Source organism: Arabidopsis thaliana, chromosome 3 (genome assembly GCF_000001735.4).
Source record: "Arabidopsis thaliana chromosome 3, partial sequence".
NCBI classification, from domain to species: domain Eukaryota; kingdom Viridiplantae; phylum Streptophyta; class Magnoliopsida; order Brassicales; family Brassicaceae; genus Arabidopsis; species Arabidopsis thaliana.
This window is the reverse complement of record NC_003074.8, coordinates 23,112,030-23,128,244: the sequence shown is the minus strand read 5'-3', so window position 1 is coordinate 23,128,244 and position 16,215 is coordinate 23,112,030. Positions and strand designations below refer to the sequence as shown.

Below are 16,215 nucleotides of genomic sequence, written 5' to 3'. Positions count from 1 at the left end.
TCCAACTCTGCTTATCTTCGGTATAGTCCTCATGGCTGGTTAAAACAAACAAAAACCAAATTAAGATGAGATTGTGATTCTGAACAATGCAATTAGGAATCTGAATATGCAAGAAAAAGCGATTTGATCCCTCGGTGCTTTCATCTCCAGGCCTTGCAAAAACAATGGATCCCAATACTTAGGGTTATCTCATTGCACCAGAATCGTGTTTCATAAATGGAGAACAATAGGATGTGCAATGAAGAACCAAAGTAAGGTCAGGTACGATATCGTTGTGACAGAATGAACAAGGCAGTGAGAGAGGCAAATCAAAGTTCCCAAGAGTTCATCTTTATCATCATCACCTTCACTGTGTGTCAAACCCTCATGTGGACTGAATACTTAATATAATTCTTAGAGATATTAAGATTTAAATTTAATATTTAATTGGTAAAATAGTTAAGATCCCTCGGTTTTAATTCAGTTCGGTTTTAATCTGGTTCAAAAAATCAATTAACGTAACAAGTTCAAATCAAAATTATCAAATGCCTAGTACTTAGAATTTAAAAGAAAGGAAAATGCAAGAAATCCAACAACGTAACATAACAATCTTCCATGATTCCTTCACCCAATGTCATCAAGAAGAATCTGCAACAAGTCAATAACTTGCATATAAGTTTATAACTATATAAAGACGAAACGAAAACAATAAAACCAATCACTTCTTACACTGAAACAGAGTATTAACTAGAATATTGGAAACCAAAACAGAGTATAAACTATTAAGAACAGAAAGAAAAAAACATAAACTAACAATTTTAAACTTTTCAACAACAGAAAAGCACTAACATCGTAAAACTAATATATAGAAAGGAAAGATCATTACCTCTTTAATCTTTTTCTGCTCCCACTAATCGTTTACTTAGACATGTACCTATCGTTCTCACTTCTCATTCTGAGATGGAGGATTAAACTCTAACAAAATAAAATAAAAATTAGACACTAACATGAACAGAGAGTAAATCTATAAGTGATTGTCACATATAATTATTATAAAGAAATAAAGTAAAATACCTTCTTCAAGTGAATCCATAAACTTGTTCTCTTCCTCTAGCTTATCAAGAGACTTCATTGCTTCTGAACGAAGTGAAGCACGTAACCAATCTTGAGTCAAAACCAACGCTTCAACCATATCAGGAGTCAAACAACTTCTATATTGATCTAGGATACGACCACCCGTGCTAAAAGCAGACTCCGACGCAACCGAAGATACTGGTATTGCAAGAACCTCTCTAGCCATTAAAGACATGATTGGGTATTTTGAGCTATTTGTCTTCCACCAATCTAGAAGATCAAACGGGAGCCCCAAACTATTTTCAGTAGTTACATGCAGTTCGTCTTTTAAATACTTTACCAATTCATTTACCACTGCTACAGAAGTCTTCTTAGCAACCATAAATTTTAGAAAAGGATCATCAATGTTGTCAACCTCCATATTCTCAAAGTCTTGGTGTACTTGGGTTACGTTCTCAGCGTCACAGGAAACAGAAGGTTGTAGATTTGAAGTGGCATATCGAACACTATATATGTCAAATAGTTTCTCCAAAACATCCATCACGAGTTCCTTCATTTCAACGCATTTTGGATTACCTTTTCCATAGATAAGTTCAAAACTGAACATTGTAAATACCATTTTGCGACGAGGATCAAGTACACCAGCCACTATCAATATCTTATTGATTTTTTCTGTACCTTCCCAATATTTGTCAAACTTGGCCGTCATTGCAGAAGCCATCTCTCTCAAATCAGAATCTTGGCTAAAAGCCATTTTTTGCACACTTGACTGAATTTTGCAGATCTCATTGTAACAACCATTTGACGTCACCTTTATAGAAGAAGAGAATGCTAAAGTCGAATCATAGAAAGCTTTCAAGAACCTTACCATATGACGAGCATTGTCCCAATCAATTGCCATTGGAGGTCCGTCCCTCTTCTTTTTATTAGAATCAACCTCTTTGAACCATGCATCATAAGGTTTATCCATATCAGCCATCCTATCAAATGCAACTTTATACTTAAGTGCACTTTTCAACATCAAGTAGGTAGAATTCCACCTAGTAACACAATCCAATACCACACTTCCTCTTGTTATCTTCTCAACCTCCACCCAACGCTTAAATGATTCCAGCCTTGAATTAGAAGTCCTCACATATTTTACAGCATTACGAACACTTACGATGCTATTACTTATATCTTCAAGACCTTCATTGGCAATCAAGTTAAGAATGTGTGCACCACAACGTATGTGCATAAAATCACCATTCATCATCAAAGCATCACTATTTCTGTTACTTAGCCTCTCTTTCAAAACAGTATTAGCTTTATCATTGGCGCTTGCGTTATCCACAGTGATAGAAAATACTTTCTCAATACCCCAATCATCCAAAGATCTTAAAAACTGATTGGCGATGGTCTTTCCCTTATGATCAGGAATAGGACTAAAACTAATAATTCTTCTATGCAATTGCCAATCCATGTCAATAAAATGAGCAGTAACGACCATATAACTCAATGTCGTAATAGAAGTCCATATGTCAGTGGTAAACGACATGGCCTGCCTATTACGACTTAAAATAGTCTTCAATGCAGTTTTTTCAGCTCTGTACAGACCAACAACATCCCTAGTAATTGTTCTTCGCGATGGAATAGTAAACCAAGGGACAGCCATCTCACAAAAATGTTTAAACCCATCATTCTCCACAAAAGAAAACGACAACTCGTCCATGATAATCATTTTCACCGTTGCTTGCCTACACACGTTTTGATCAAAAGGTTTTATCATGCCAGCACCATTACCACCACCACTAGAGACTATGACATTCTGAGAATTAGATTCAAGATGATCCAAATAAGCTTTGCACTTTCTCATGTGTGTGTTCATATTGCTGGTTCCACATGTAGCAGGATTACATGAATAGATTTTACCACAATAATTGCATGAGCAACTATTATCATCATCTTTCAACCTCGTAAAGACTTTCCATGCTGTTGATCTTGTAGGTAGTTTTCTTTTTGCCTTTGGCGACACTGTTGGAGACTCGGGTTCTTTTCTTTTATTGCTAGTCGTGTTTCTTTTAGACATCTACAAACAAAACATGTATAAAATTGTTAGTCAATTGAAAGAATACAATTACGTTTCTATTAAAACATCTTTCATTATTAGTAAACTAAATAAACATGTATGATCTGTTTTCTTGCACGAAAATCCATTGATTATTGGTATGAATGCTAAAATATATTATATATATTGTAAACAAACAAAATCACCCAACCTACATGAAACCTATTCTTAAAAATTAAAAAATCTAAGTAAATAGAAGAAACAAGACAACGCAAACACAGATTTTTCTTTTCCATGACTTTGCGGTGTACGTACAGATTGAAAAAATCATCATATACTCATAATATTTAACTAAAATTGAGATGAGCGTAATTGTATTGCTAGAGAGTAGTTAAAAATCATACCGTGGCTGTAGAGAGTAGAGAGAGACGACGGAAGAACAAATGAAACGAAGTTAGAAGTAAACCTTAGGTTTTTACTTTTTAGGGTTAGAGTTTTAGTTAGAGATAAATAAATATTTAGAGTTATTTGTAATATTATTTATAGAATTAATTAATTAAGTATATAAAGACATTGGGTTGTCGGTTCGGTTTGGTTCAAAACCGAACCGAACCGACCCATTTGGGTTGAGATAAAATACAACCGAATTGTTTGAGTCTTAGATTGGGTTTGGTTTGGATCGGTTTGAGTTCGGTTGAGTCGGGTCGGTTCGGTTCGGTTCGGTTAAAATGCCCAGGCCTAAGATTTTGCTCTTATATAAGAGACAAAATACACTCTTAAAAAAAAAAAACTCTTATCAAAACTCTTAACTTCAAAATAAATTATAAAATTATTGTTAAGAACATTTGCTAAAAGCCCACCAATGTGGATGCTCTTATATCTTCATCATTGTTTTCTTTGTTTGCATGGCGTTTACTTTAGATATGCTACTTACTACTCATAAATTCTTTCCGGTCAAACGAAGCCAATGGCTTTTCCCATGTCCTCTCATAACAGCTTTCAGTTCGGGATCAGTCTCTGCATTGTACAACTCATATCCGGTAAAAGTCCATGGACTCACTATTCTCAAGCTGAGACGAATTCAAGAATTACAATTTTTTCTCGAAACCCTTCTCCAACTCTGTACACTCAACGTCATTACTCTCTTCCTATACACAGGCGAAACAGAGTCCTATGTAACCACACAAAACAGAGTTTAAATCAAATTAAGCAATATAACCCACGAATCAAGTGAGACAGCAAAATGAGATAAAATATCTGCAATCTAGAAATTCAGGAGATTGATAGATCAAACTACTTAAACATTGCTAATCCACAACCACAAACTAATGTAATAATGATTGTTTTGATTCAGTTTTTGGAAGCTTTAACTAATCCATCTTTTCGTGTTCTTCCTCATCATCTTCTGCTAGTATCACCAACCCTGAACTATGAAGTCTTCCTTTGTCCTGTCTCCTTCGTATACTACAACGTTTCCGCTCGCTGACCTGAACTATGTCGTCAAGGCTCTCGGCGACAACAAGCTTCACTGGTTCGTTGTTCTCAGCTGGAATAGGTTGAGAATTTTTGTGGACAGCAGCTTTTCCATCCTAGAGAAAACATTTTCTTTGGTTAGGTTATATTGATTTCATATATACTTCTTTTACATAAAGCTTGTGTGAATGTGTGAAAAAGAGAATGAAACCTGGAAGTCCTTGACCCATGATTCAATCTGGTCAACCTCAACCTCGACCATATTCATCACCATTGATGAAATCAATATCATAAGTATTGACATCTTTATCACCATTGTTATAGTTCTCCTCATCTCTGCAAAAACTCTCTAAACGAAAACAGAGTAAGAAGATAGTTGACGAACACACTGCTTTTGTACTTTGTATTAGAAAACAAGCTTAAATTAGGGAAGCTGCGGCAAAACCCTTAAATTAAGAACCACTAAGCAATAGAGGGTTTAGCTCTAATCAGTTTCAAATATAACATCCTTCAAAACCAGTAAAGGATTCATTGTTTACTAAACCCAAATCTAGCATTCAACAAAATCCAGTAAAAGACTCCTCTTTAATCCATTCCAAACCCACAAAAGACAAATCTAACACTGAACAAAGACCAATGTAGTTTTCACCTTAAATCAGTTAAAGAGCCTACCATTCTGACGAAATCAATAAACCACAAATTTGGAGACTAGTCATTTAGATAAAACTGATACTCTTCTACATATACAGATACATATAGTATCAAAGTCTTCATGCAAAGCCATTTTTCTAGAGGTAGCATTGTGTCTTTCACTCTTACGCTATCTAGTATCTACAGCCTGTATGCCGTTCCCATTCACTTGGTGACTGCTTCCTTGACCCACATGAACCACACTTGCACTCAATTCTGAAACAATAGTTCAAAGATTAATGTGTTGGTCAAATCTCTAAAACAACAAGACAATGATAACAGAAACCTAGGATTAAACACGGATTTTTTATCGTTTTCAGAGAAAAAATCAATTTACGATATTGTGCTGCATAGTCATAATTCATAAACAAATAAGATCCTTTCTAAATGAAGAAATTGAAATAAGGCTGAGACATCTAATACGTACGCATGAAATGCTCTGATATATGTTCCTTCCATGCCATTACAGACTACATTAATCTCATCAGGCAGCTCAGTCTGTGTCGCCTTTTCTGTAGACCAATCCCAAAGAGGTTGTGAGGAAATCTCGCATATTATAGCAATGGAGAAATGCAAACAATAAAATCAGGAGAACATGAGAAGTTAACAATATACTTGAACACTGAGTTCTGTTCTTCTAATATTGATAAGCTCATGCTGGACTTTACAGTTAGGGCAATAGTAACTGTTGTGCTCCAGTTCCTTAAGATGATAACCAAATTAGTGTGATAGTTCAACAAGCGTGTTCATTACTTAGAATCAAAAGTTAAGATGCATGAAGGTGTACCTTAAAGCGCTTATATAAATTATTGTCGCACCCATACGGCCATACATCACACTCATCACAATAAACCTAATACATCAAATCAAGTCAGCTAAATAGATGTAATCATTTCTTACAGGTCTGTATTTCACCAAACATGGTCACATATATTCTCACCCAATCTCCATCATTTGAAGGGCTGCCATACTCTCTTGCAAATGCCACAATACTGATTGGATTTCCGCAACTGAAACAACAAATTTGGATTCAATTCCTTTTGGCAAGAGAATTATTTGTAATTGTGTTTTCTAGATAAAGATGGTTGATGATGCAAAGTTATATACCTTCGTTTTCTCGCAATCTTGTGTGAACAGCAACTGCATGGGGTGCGATAACTGCTTTAGGTTGGGAAATATCTGGCTGTCCGGTCCAAGACTTGAGGTTGAGAATACCTATTATAGAGGTTTCATGTGAAATTTGTATGAGACAAAGGAGAATGATTCAAAGAGGAGAAGTAAAGGAACATAACAGTAATGAAGATTTGAAGTTACCTGAGGATGAAGATTCTTTATGGTGTTTGAGGTCAAATATGGCTCCACAAGCTGCACTTGCGTTTTTCTGCAACTTATGAGATCCAATCAGATTGTAGTCCCAGCTTCCATCTTTGTAGCCTTCACTAAGGAAGAGTTCAATGTGCCTAGCATCAAGAGTTTGCATTGTTCCTACATAGTAAAACAGAAACACTCTTAGTTGCAATTTAGTTATTGCAAGAGATCAATACAAAAGTTTCAGCAACAGATTAGAGTTGATTAGTGTCTTTTACCTCACAGGTACTGAGGTCACAAACAGGTCGCACAAGCTGTAAATCTGGAAAATGAGATAAGCCATATGTTACAGTTTTTCCTGCAGTTGACAAAGTTTCTGAAGATCATGAATAAGACATTTTTGTAACATCCGTTCTATGGTTCCTTCCTTTGGGACTTTCAGGCGACCACTCAAACTCTCAGTCAGGAGTGAAGTTCGAGAATCAAGCACAAAGGCACCAATCGGCATCCAATCTATAATTACAGTGTAAAAAAAACAGATAAAGATGAGGCTGTGATCAGCAAATGAAGTACTTCAAAGTCAAAGATCTGTACAATACATCTATATTTAACACGACTTTTTGACAATTGACAATTTTTTTCCATTTAGAGTACCCAAAAAACATGACACGTATTGCGCCAGGGACGCAATGTTTCAAGACCCCATCAGGCGCTTGTACCACAGCCGGCCCAGACAAGATCGCCGACTGTAAATTCCTCTGGTTTGTACACGCCCTTACGCGAGGCGTCGGACTTTTTCGGCATACCAAAGTTAGCATCCCAGTAATCGCAATCTACTTCGCTGCTGTCTTCGTTATCCTTACGTGGAAACAGCTTCGGGTCTTTGCTTCGATGCAATTTCGAGCTTCCCCAGATACATGTCTCCGTCGACTCTTCCTTGCGACTCTTCAAGGATTTCCATGTACCAACAATGGAGTCCCTGAACCTTGAAGGAACCGCTCGAACTCTGCCACGCGAAGACTTGGACTGGTCAGAGCACACTTGTTGAGATTCTTCTCTACTGGTCAAGGAGCTTGAGCTACTTGTTAGAACTCCGGGTTCTCTGCTACATGGTTGATCAACGCTTGCTCGTTGTCTCTTCTTATACACCATAATCTCACCCTTTTGGCTACCATACTCAATTTCTAAATCAATTTTGCACCGCTTCAGATTCAGATTATCGAATGTCGTCAAAATCCGTTTCAAAATCATGTCCTATCTCAGCTATTATCGCGTAGTCAACATAAACGACTATTCAAATTCCGATTCCAAACCCCTAATTTCATTAAACAAAACAGATTCGCACTTCGGACCTCCGGGAAACAAAAACTCGCAACGTTTCAATTCCTTTAGCAAATTGGCTCAATAGACAACAAACCCAATGCGAAACCGCTTCTTCAACCCTAAATTCGAAAACGAAAACCAAATTCTCGTTCTCTCAGAGGATAGAATTAAGAAATCAAACGACAGAGAAATCGTAAAACTCTAACACGCAGGAGAAACAAACCAAATCCTCCTCGTAAATTCCTTGGAGAAATTATCAGTGCTTTCACTACGGAGAAGATAAAACCTTAAAATCGACGGCGAAGGAAGACAAAAGAGGAGGAGAAAGATATTGTGTTCTGATGAGGGAAGACTGTGAATTTTCAGGCCTACAAAAGTAGTTGTAGGCGCCAAGTCGAAAACTTCCTTTTCATCAAATCCGACGTCGCGCATCAATTGAACAATTCTCTCTCTTTTCTTCTTTAAAAAAAAAAATTAAAAAAGCTTCTTAGGCTATATATTGTGCCTAAGTTGTTTCTTTTATTAATTGGGTTTATATCACGGAACCTTTGTTTATCTAATAATTCTCATTTTTTTTTTAATAAAATTTAAAATTTACTCGAAAAAACTATGGTACATCAGATGCAACGTTTTCGTTTAGAGATTTTTTAGATACAAAAAATCAAAGATAGAAAAAAAAGAATTAACAAAATAAGATTCAAAAAGAAAGGAACGTCATTAACGAGTGCAAATTCTCATCTTTACAATTCTGCAAGTTGAAAATTTTAAATTCATGTAGTCTTTGTTGTCAATATTCATATGATATTAGGGTGCAAATGGTTGGGTTCCTAAAGGTATAATTTGAAAAGTAAAAAAAAAAATCATTTAAGATGAAAATTTATAAACAGTTATTCATTTTTTCAACTCCATTTTACATTACTTAAAAACAAGGGTGAGTTCAAAATATATATATGGATGAACAAAAAAATAAGAATGTGTACGTACAAATTTGTTATTTAAGTTAATAAGAAAGAAAAATAAATTATAAACCAAAAAATCCTTCTTTTTAGATTAATTACAAAAATACCATCGATAAAAAATAACTTTAATATTTGAAAATAAATATATAATTATTTGTTTAACAAGCTAACATAGTAAATTTACATATTATATGTTAAATAAATGTTTATCAATTCAAAATTATGAATTAGTATTTTTATTTATATATATAAATATATCAAAACAATAAAATATGATAAAATATCATATTACACAACGATTATAACAATAATTACCGTAGAATAATGATATGCTAACATTTTAAATATCAAAATAAGATTTGTCTTAACACGGTAAGATAATCAATATATGATTAATAACATGCTAACATTCTAACTATCAAAATAATATTTGTCTTAACACACGGTAAGATAATCGATATATGAATAATATTTATTTGAACATATAATTAATACATAATAACTACAGGTAATAATTACTAACGACGTTAATGTGATAACAATAAAAATAATTAGCAATGAAAAATAACAAAAAAAAATATATATGAAGAAAAAATTAGTTAGAAAAAAAAGAGATGAATGAGTAGATGAAAGAGAAGAGAGATAGAAAAAAAAAAGAAAAAAAAAATAGAAATAAGGATAGTACTGTAATTTTATGTGTATTTTTACTGCGTAAATAGTGATAAAAAGTCTGACTTAATTATTGAAGTTTCTGTGTATAGATTGTGCTATTACCCTAAAAACAAAGAAGATGAAAAAACTAAAGATGAATGATTTATTTTTCATTTTCATTTGTTTTTACTAATATTTTAATCCTATTCTTATAAGTGACAACCAATTGCACTCATAAAAACTGACTTTTGGCAATTATTGTATCTTTAAGATTATATTTTAGTTAGATTTCACACCGTCAGCCAAACAATTGGGAAGTCTGTTTCTCATGGAACATTTTGGCATTACCACACATATCAAAACCGATTTCGTTGTCTTCTCATTTTTTTTTTTTGCCATCATAAAAACAATGAACTATATGTAATCCCAGGCAATTGAGGAAGATTATATTTTTCATATCGAATAAGACTCAAAACTTATCATCCAATCACACACATATATATGTATATATGAAAGACGAGAGATAGCATTTTAATTGTTTAGGGCCTCCATAATGTTAGGAACGTATATGCACTTTGATAATTTAAAGCCAATAGAGCCAAGAAACCTGAATATTTCAAAGAACAATCGAAAAAACAAGTAATTTGTCAGTTTGTCACTGACAAAACAAATCCATATCCAATTTTTCAACCATTATTCGCCATTCGAATTCCAAGAACAATGTTCACTGCTCCAAATTAAAAACACAGAGATTCTCCGCGAGAATTGCTGTCGTCCAGGCGACCGTTTAATTTTTCTGATAAATTATAAGCCAATTTTCATAATAACCAAAATACCCCTGTTGAATAGTCAAATCTTGTAGCAAAATAATATGATCAGCCCATGCATATTTATAGACGATTAACCCTCTTTTGGACCAAAATTCGTACAACAATCTTCCTAAAACAACACTAAACAATTCAGTCCAGGCGACGATCTCTCCTAGAGCAGAAGACCGAGGAGGCCACGCCGGCGACAACCAAGAGACCAAAAAAACAAACACACCGCCTTAACAATCAAGTGACATCACCGTTGTCTCCTCTTTTCTATTATTTGATAAATAATAAATAAATTCATTTTGTTTTACTTGACTTTGACTTTGAACATTATGAGTACTGATACCGCTTTACGTATCTTGGTCCAATATTTCGATTGCCCATACTTAAGCTGTGAATGGTAACCAAAACCGCATCCAAAACCGCACTACAACAGTGTTGTAACAGTATCAAAATCTCTACATATACATATGTATCTATGTATTTTCGTTATTATTTGAATCGCATCGCACTTTTTCCACACCACAAAACGCAATCACCATTCGGAACCTTAATTTAATTTTTCAATAGAGCGAACTTGTTAATTGTAATTCGCCACAACTATATATTTCACTTTAACTAGACACACCCTTTCGTTGATTTTTTTTTTTTTTTTTGCACACACCCTTTAGTTGATTAGTATTACCAAATTTCTAGACAGATAGAACCATATAAGTAACGGATAGTAATAAAAAAAAAGAGACTATCTTTTAGATGCATGGGGATAAGGAACTGTCAGTTTTTAGTTTTTATTTCGTGTTTTTAAAACATAAATGAAACACATGCTTTTTTAGGGGGTATTATAGAATTGGGTACTTATTGGGCCAAAAACTAGAGAAAAAGAACATTTTAATGGGCTTATAAAAATAAGTACTTGTTGAAATAAAAAATGACGATTTTACCCCTTTCTCTAATTGATTGTGTTCTCATCTTTCATCGTCTTCTTCATCATCACCACAATTTTTTCCGACCACAACAGTCCTTGCTTCTCAGTTCTCCCCACCGCAATTACTTCATTAACGCCGTATTCTTCTACTCTATCATTGTTATATCCGTCAACACCAATCTTTTCTAAAATCCCATGGATCCAATCAAACGAATTGTCATTGAAGGAATCTAAACTCTAAGGGATACTGTCCAGGGAACCCAAAAACTCTAATCTTAAACACAAATCAGATCAATTATTTTCCAATTCATCAAAATTCTAAACCAAAAGAGAAATCAATTTTTATCGAAGCTTTGAAAAACTTGGATGTTGGAAGGAGAAAGAGAAAAACAATCGACAATGAATTATTAGGGCAAAAACGTCTTTACAACCATATATAAGTACCTAGATTTGTGAGGTATATGAGATATGCCTTATTCAACAAAGGAATAGACTTAATTGTGGTTTATTCATAATCGATCCTGCTTTTTTACCAGGTACAGAAGGGAGAGAGATAAAGGTTACATTATGATTAATTTGAAAAATAGATTGAACATTATGCAGGAGAAAAGCTGAGGAAAAGAAAGCAGAAGAAGACAGGTTGTCATAAGAAAAGAGAGTAATGACATTAGAAGATTCCAAAAGATAAAAAAATTACTGAAGTGGACATTGGAGATGGTGTTGGCAGAGAGATTTGTCCTCTCTTTTCTCTCTATATAAAATAAAATATCTCATATTTCTTCCGTTATATATTCTCCTCGTATATAGTATATATTCAATGACTGATGGGAATATAATCTAAAATATATTAACTCGAGTACTAAAATTCTCAGTTCTACGTCTTGTCTTGTTTAATACAAGGAAAAACTGATACGACTATAATCTAGTATTGTACTATTTCATTTTTCCTTATAATAAAATTTGAATTTTTGGTTTGTCTAGTGTGACATGACATCTCTGCGCGTGTACGTTCCCGGCTAAAACTTTGGGAAGTGTGTTTCTCTGTTGCAGTAAAGATTACAGTGTATATCATTCTATATTATTATAGTATATAAATTATAGTTCTCTTCTCAAACCAGAAATTTACTTTTAAGTATAAATAATTGTTGATTCTGTAATTAAACAATGAATTTGTACTAAGGTATTTAGACAAATTCACTCCTCTCTCAGTTAATAAATAATCAAAGGGGAAGAACAGAGTTGCATGAATAGAAAGCTAGGGTTTGCTCTATAATTGTAGTCTTTTTGTATTAGGTTAAAGATGGATCCCTGGAGAGTTTGACCCTCCCCTATTTATACAATGGGTCGAACATACCAAAATATGATAAACTTCTAATTATCTTAAGTCTAAATCTCCATTACTTCCATTCTTCATGAGATTACCCTCTTTTAAATGGAAGTTTTCCCTTCACACGACCTCAGAAGCCGCTTATGGCGATCTCGATTGTCGACCTAAATCTTCTGGCGAGCTCATGACTTAAGGCCCATTCACAGGCTATCCGGGATTCCCCGGTTCAATCGAATTCTCGATTTTATTCACGTTATTCCTTGGTTTAAATTGGTATTGTCGGAGGTGCTAATTCCTGCACCAACAATTAGTCCCCCCAGTTCGGAGAGTCCGAGTTGCTTAATTCGAAATTTCCGAACTTAGAAATTGAATATTCGATTTAAATCTTGGAAAGCGTGAATTAATCATTAGATTTCCGAATCGATTCGTATTTCGAACGTATCTGACATGTGTCCAATCGCTGCGTCAGTACGCGCGCGTGAAGCTCAGGAACCGAAGCGTCTCGTAGGTTTAATGATGACCTCGTAGGTTTGCCGCCCATTCGCCTCTATTTATATTAGATTAAACCCTCGGGAAATCATTTTCCGCCGCTTGCAAGAAGAATCAAAGGTAGCTCTCGCTCTCTCCTCTGCGAATTATTTTGTACTCTCGATTCTTTATCGATTTTTCCGGCAATGGGTAAGGTTGTTCTTGTCTCTCCGTCCTCTTCTTCCTCCGAGAGCGAAGCGTCATAAGTTCGCCGAAACTCTCGGTTAACCGGGAATCCAAGTGACGAAGCTCAGTCTAGTCGATCTAACCGGATCGAGATCCCGACGTTGTTTGATGAGCCCTATCGGGAAGGTTCCGGTGGACATCTCGCTGCTCCTGAAGATCCGGCGGATTTCTTGGCTCAGTTCGACCCGCTCATCGACCTGGAGGATGCTTATAACACGCAGCCACAGTATACAGAGGCCGAAGTTAATGCGAGATTACTTCATGAGGATCATGTCGAACTTCACCTCGACTCAGTGGTTAGCTGAAACACCGAGATCACCGCGAAAAGACCCTTTCAACAACTAAGTCAGTCGCGGAAGTATTTGCCTTGTGTGGCTCCGGAGATCGCCCGCTCACTTACATGATTCCCGGAGAAAATGAGCGTCCGTGGAATCCCCCTCGAGGGTACGTCTGCATGTATGAAGCCTACTTCAGACAATGTCACTCCTGGTTTCACATTCCCTCTCTGATCATCTCCTTTCTGAATCGTCGTCGTATGGCGTTCTCCCAGCTTACTCCGGCGGCGATCTGTAATTTTGTTGCCGCTCTGACCTTCGGTGCTGAAGAAGGTTACCTAGTAAACGTCCGTTGTTTCGAAGAAATGACGACGTTGAAAGCTATAAGGTCGCCCGGCTATTGGGTGGTGAACAACCGCCCAAAGCATAACTTTCTTCCCGGTCCTAAAATCAGTAACTTCAAGAACTGGGAAGAATATTACTTCTACGTCAGGGTCGACCTCGAGTCGTATGAGCGTCCGTTCTCGGGGAGGAAAAGGATGTGGACGGAGTTTCCTGGTAAATTTCTTTTAAATAGATAGGGTAAAGATATGTCGATCCCGACTAGATTCTCATAGCTTTTTCTTGTTGCAGATCGATACAGGCCTAGTCCGGATTTTCCCGTCGAGTTCGAAGGAGTTATAGAGGCGATCTTCCGAGCTCGTCGTCGTACCTGGAAAGACGTCACGAGGTCGCGCGTCAACAGGATAATGGGGAAGGTCAGGAAATCCTTCATTAGTTTCGATGCTGGGCTTTTAAACATGCCACCTCCCCCAGCTCCCACCGAAGAGGAAAGACAGCCTTTAGACGGAGAGGCAGCTGCGTCAAATCCTCCCGCTAGTGCCGGCCCTTCCGATGTTGATCAGGTCTCCCATGAGATGGTCGACCTGTAGTCTCAAGACAGGATGTGTCTTGAAGGGGCCGACATCGTGCCAGCTCAAGAGATCGCCGAGTGCGATCAAAGTCAGTCCGTTCAGGTCGTCGAGCCTGAAGTTTAAAATATTACCGACGACCGCTCCGTCGTCGTTTATGCCGCCCCTCCAGCAGGCGAAGAGGTCAACACGGGCCTAACTATCCTTGATCGAGACAAGGACGAAACCGTTGCTGAGCCCGGGATTTCCAGGAGGTCCCGTGAGGAGAAAGGGAAAGGAGTGGCTAACCAATCCAAGAAGAGGTCGGCTTCTGAAGGCGGTTTAGATGAGGCCGTTGCTCCAAAGACGTTTCGCCTGTCGCGAGGCGAGACTCTTAATTCTGACCAGTTTACGTTCAAGTATTCTGGTGAGAAATTCCTCGTGAGAGATCAAGAGGCCGCCAGCCACGTTTGGCGCAACTTGATGCTCCCCGGGACGAAGGATTTCCCTAATCCTGATGATCTGGTTCTAAAAGAGGGATATCAGAAGTTTGCCAGATCATCACTTGAGGTACGCGCTAGTTACATGTCTTCCTGTTGCCTAATATCTTTGTATTTTGGATTTAACCATGATTCTTTTTCCAGACCGCCGCCCTGGCCAACGATCTGATTGCGACATATGATCGCAAGTTGAAGCTGAAGCTCGCCGACAGAGAGGCCTTCGATAACCGGAAGAAGTGCGCTGACCAGGCGAAAGCCATCTATGCCAAAGACATGAAGGAGATGGCTGCATTGAGAGATGCTGCCGAGATTCATAAGGCGGAGATGAGCTCGTTGAATAACGAGGTCAAGAGGCTCAATAGTCGAGAAGCTGATCTTCAGAAAGAGATCAGCGATCTTCAGGTCGCATTGGTTGCTGTAAAAGAGCACGGGGAGAGAGAGTGCAACAGGTTGCGGAGTGACCAAGCTGCTAATGTCGCCCGTACTACAAAGAAAGCCCAAGCTCGTCTTGATAGAGCGAAGGCTTAACTCAAGGAGCAAGAGGACCTCGTCGGGCCAAAGGTGGATGCTGAGAATCAAGCAAGAGGCGCTGAGGAGATAGTGGGCATCCTTATGCAGAGAGGTGCGAAGATTGCAGCATTTGAACTCAGCGGCCTTAAGGAGTTAACCAAAAGGGCGGCCGACGAAGTTAATGCCTTGAACGTTATCGAGCTCGGGGACGATGATCTGAACATGTCCCCAGATCAGCTCGGTTTTTCAAGGCAAACCTCCCAAGTTGCTCCAGTGGCGGACTAGCACGGCTCAAATGTCGACCTCGTTATCGGAAGTGATTCGGCGGACTATTTTGAAATATTGATCGTGGACCCAATTTTCGGGGCGATCTCAAAGCTCTTATTTAACCGTGGACCCACTTTCGGGGCGGTTTTTGATTTTAACTTCTATTTTCGATGATTTTCTATCTTGCCTGTTTCCGAAGCAGAATAGTTCTTTTTTCCATTTATGAGCTTTGTCATTTTTTGGAAAAAGAAATTGGAGGAAGTCAACCCGTAATTAAGTAAATTCCCATTTTCCCAGTTTTGGAGAAAATGGAAACATTAATGTCTTGGAAAAGGAAAATGAGAATTGCCAGATCGCATTTAGGCAAATTCCCAATTCGATTTCTATATTTGCCCCTATAAATAGTTCTCTGTTGATCGACAATTGTTTCATCGGCCCTTTCTTCCTTCTATTCCGACTTTCTCGAACGCTGAGGTAATTGAACGAGG

At 37.2% G+C, this 16,215-nt stretch overlaps 3 protein-coding genes, 1 long non-coding RNA gene and 2 pseudogenes across 8 annotated transcripts; 1 reads left to right on the top strand and 5 right to left on the bottom strand.

The window, feature by feature from the left end:
* Nucleotides 1-1,003: 1,003 nt before the first annotated feature.
* On the bottom strand, nucleotides 1,004-3,121 carry AT3G62520 (annotated as a pseudogene; the record flags this gene model as incomplete). Its single annotated transcript has 1 exon — nucleotides 1,004-3,121.
* A 1,321-nt stretch (nucleotides 3,122-4,442) lies between these two features.
* On the bottom strand, nucleotides 4,443-5,414 carry AT3G62510 (disulfide isomerase-like protein; the record flags this gene model as incomplete). Of its 2 annotated transcripts, NM_001340159.1 has the most annotated exons (3): nucleotides 4,454-4,689; nucleotides 4,785-4,909; nucleotides 5,393-5,414. In NM_001340159.1, 2 exons carry the CDS (start codon nucleotides 4,905-4,907, stop codon nucleotides 4,471-4,473), a joined length of 342 nt encoding a protein of 113 aa, NP_001327881.1. In that variant the 3' UTR covers nucleotides 4,454-4,470. The 2 variants fall into 2 exon arrangements, with proteins under 2 accessions (NP_191810.1, NP_001327881.1); NM_116116.2 differs by lacking the exon at nucleotides 5,393-5,414 and having other exon boundaries at nucleotides 4,443-4,689; nucleotides 4,785-4,847.
* AT3G62500 (F-box protein RMF) lies at nucleotides 5,057-7,822 on the bottom strand (the record flags this gene model as incomplete). Of its 2 annotated transcripts, NM_001340158.1 has the most annotated exons (10): nucleotides 5,057-5,479; nucleotides 5,691-5,775; nucleotides 5,879-5,965; nucleotides 6,051-6,116; nucleotides 6,204-6,273; nucleotides 6,371-6,478; nucleotides 6,578-6,748; nucleotides 6,861-6,893; nucleotides 6,968-7,084; nucleotides 7,291-7,822. In NM_001340158.1, 9 exons carry the CDS (start codon nucleotides 7,820-7,822, stop codon nucleotides 5,757-5,759), a joined length of 1,203 nt encoding a protein of 400 aa, NP_001326690.1. The 2 variants fall into 2 exon arrangements, with proteins under 2 accessions (NP_001326690.1, NP_191809.1); NM_116115.1 differs by lacking the exons at nucleotides 5,057-5,479; nucleotides 5,691-5,775; nucleotides 5,879-5,965 and having other exon boundaries at nucleotides 6,023-6,116.
* A 273-nt stretch (nucleotides 7,823-8,095) lies between these two features.
* On the bottom strand, nucleotides 8,096-8,401 carry AT3G62499 (YTH family protein; the record flags this gene model as incomplete). The annotated part of the gene is made up of 1 exon (NM_001125419.1): nucleotides 8,096-8,401. The coding sequence occupies exon 1, from the start codon at nucleotides 8,324-8,326 to the stop codon at nucleotides 8,096-8,098; it is 231 nt and encodes a 76-aa protein (NP_001118891.1). The 5' UTR covers nucleotides 8,327-8,401.
* A 2,939-nt stretch (nucleotides 8,402-11,340) lies between these two features.
* Nucleotides 11,341-11,971, bottom strand: AT3G09775. The gene is made up of 2 exons (NR_141565.1): nucleotides 11,688-11,971; nucleotides 11,341-11,488 (listed from the first exon to the last, which is right to left on the bottom strand). It is a non-coding gene; the product is annotated as an other RNA (long non-coding RNA).
* A 1,274-nt stretch (nucleotides 11,972-13,245) lies between these two features.
* On the top strand, nucleotides 13,246-15,745 carry AT3G62490 (annotated as a pseudogene; the record flags this gene model as incomplete). The annotated part of the gene is made up of 8 exons: nucleotides 13,246-13,249; nucleotides 13,349-13,581; nucleotides 13,836-14,118; nucleotides 14,194-14,318; nucleotides 14,493-14,562; nucleotides 14,647-15,020; nucleotides 15,095-15,424; nucleotides 15,485-15,745.
* Nucleotides 15,746-16,215: the final 470 nt, after the last annotated feature.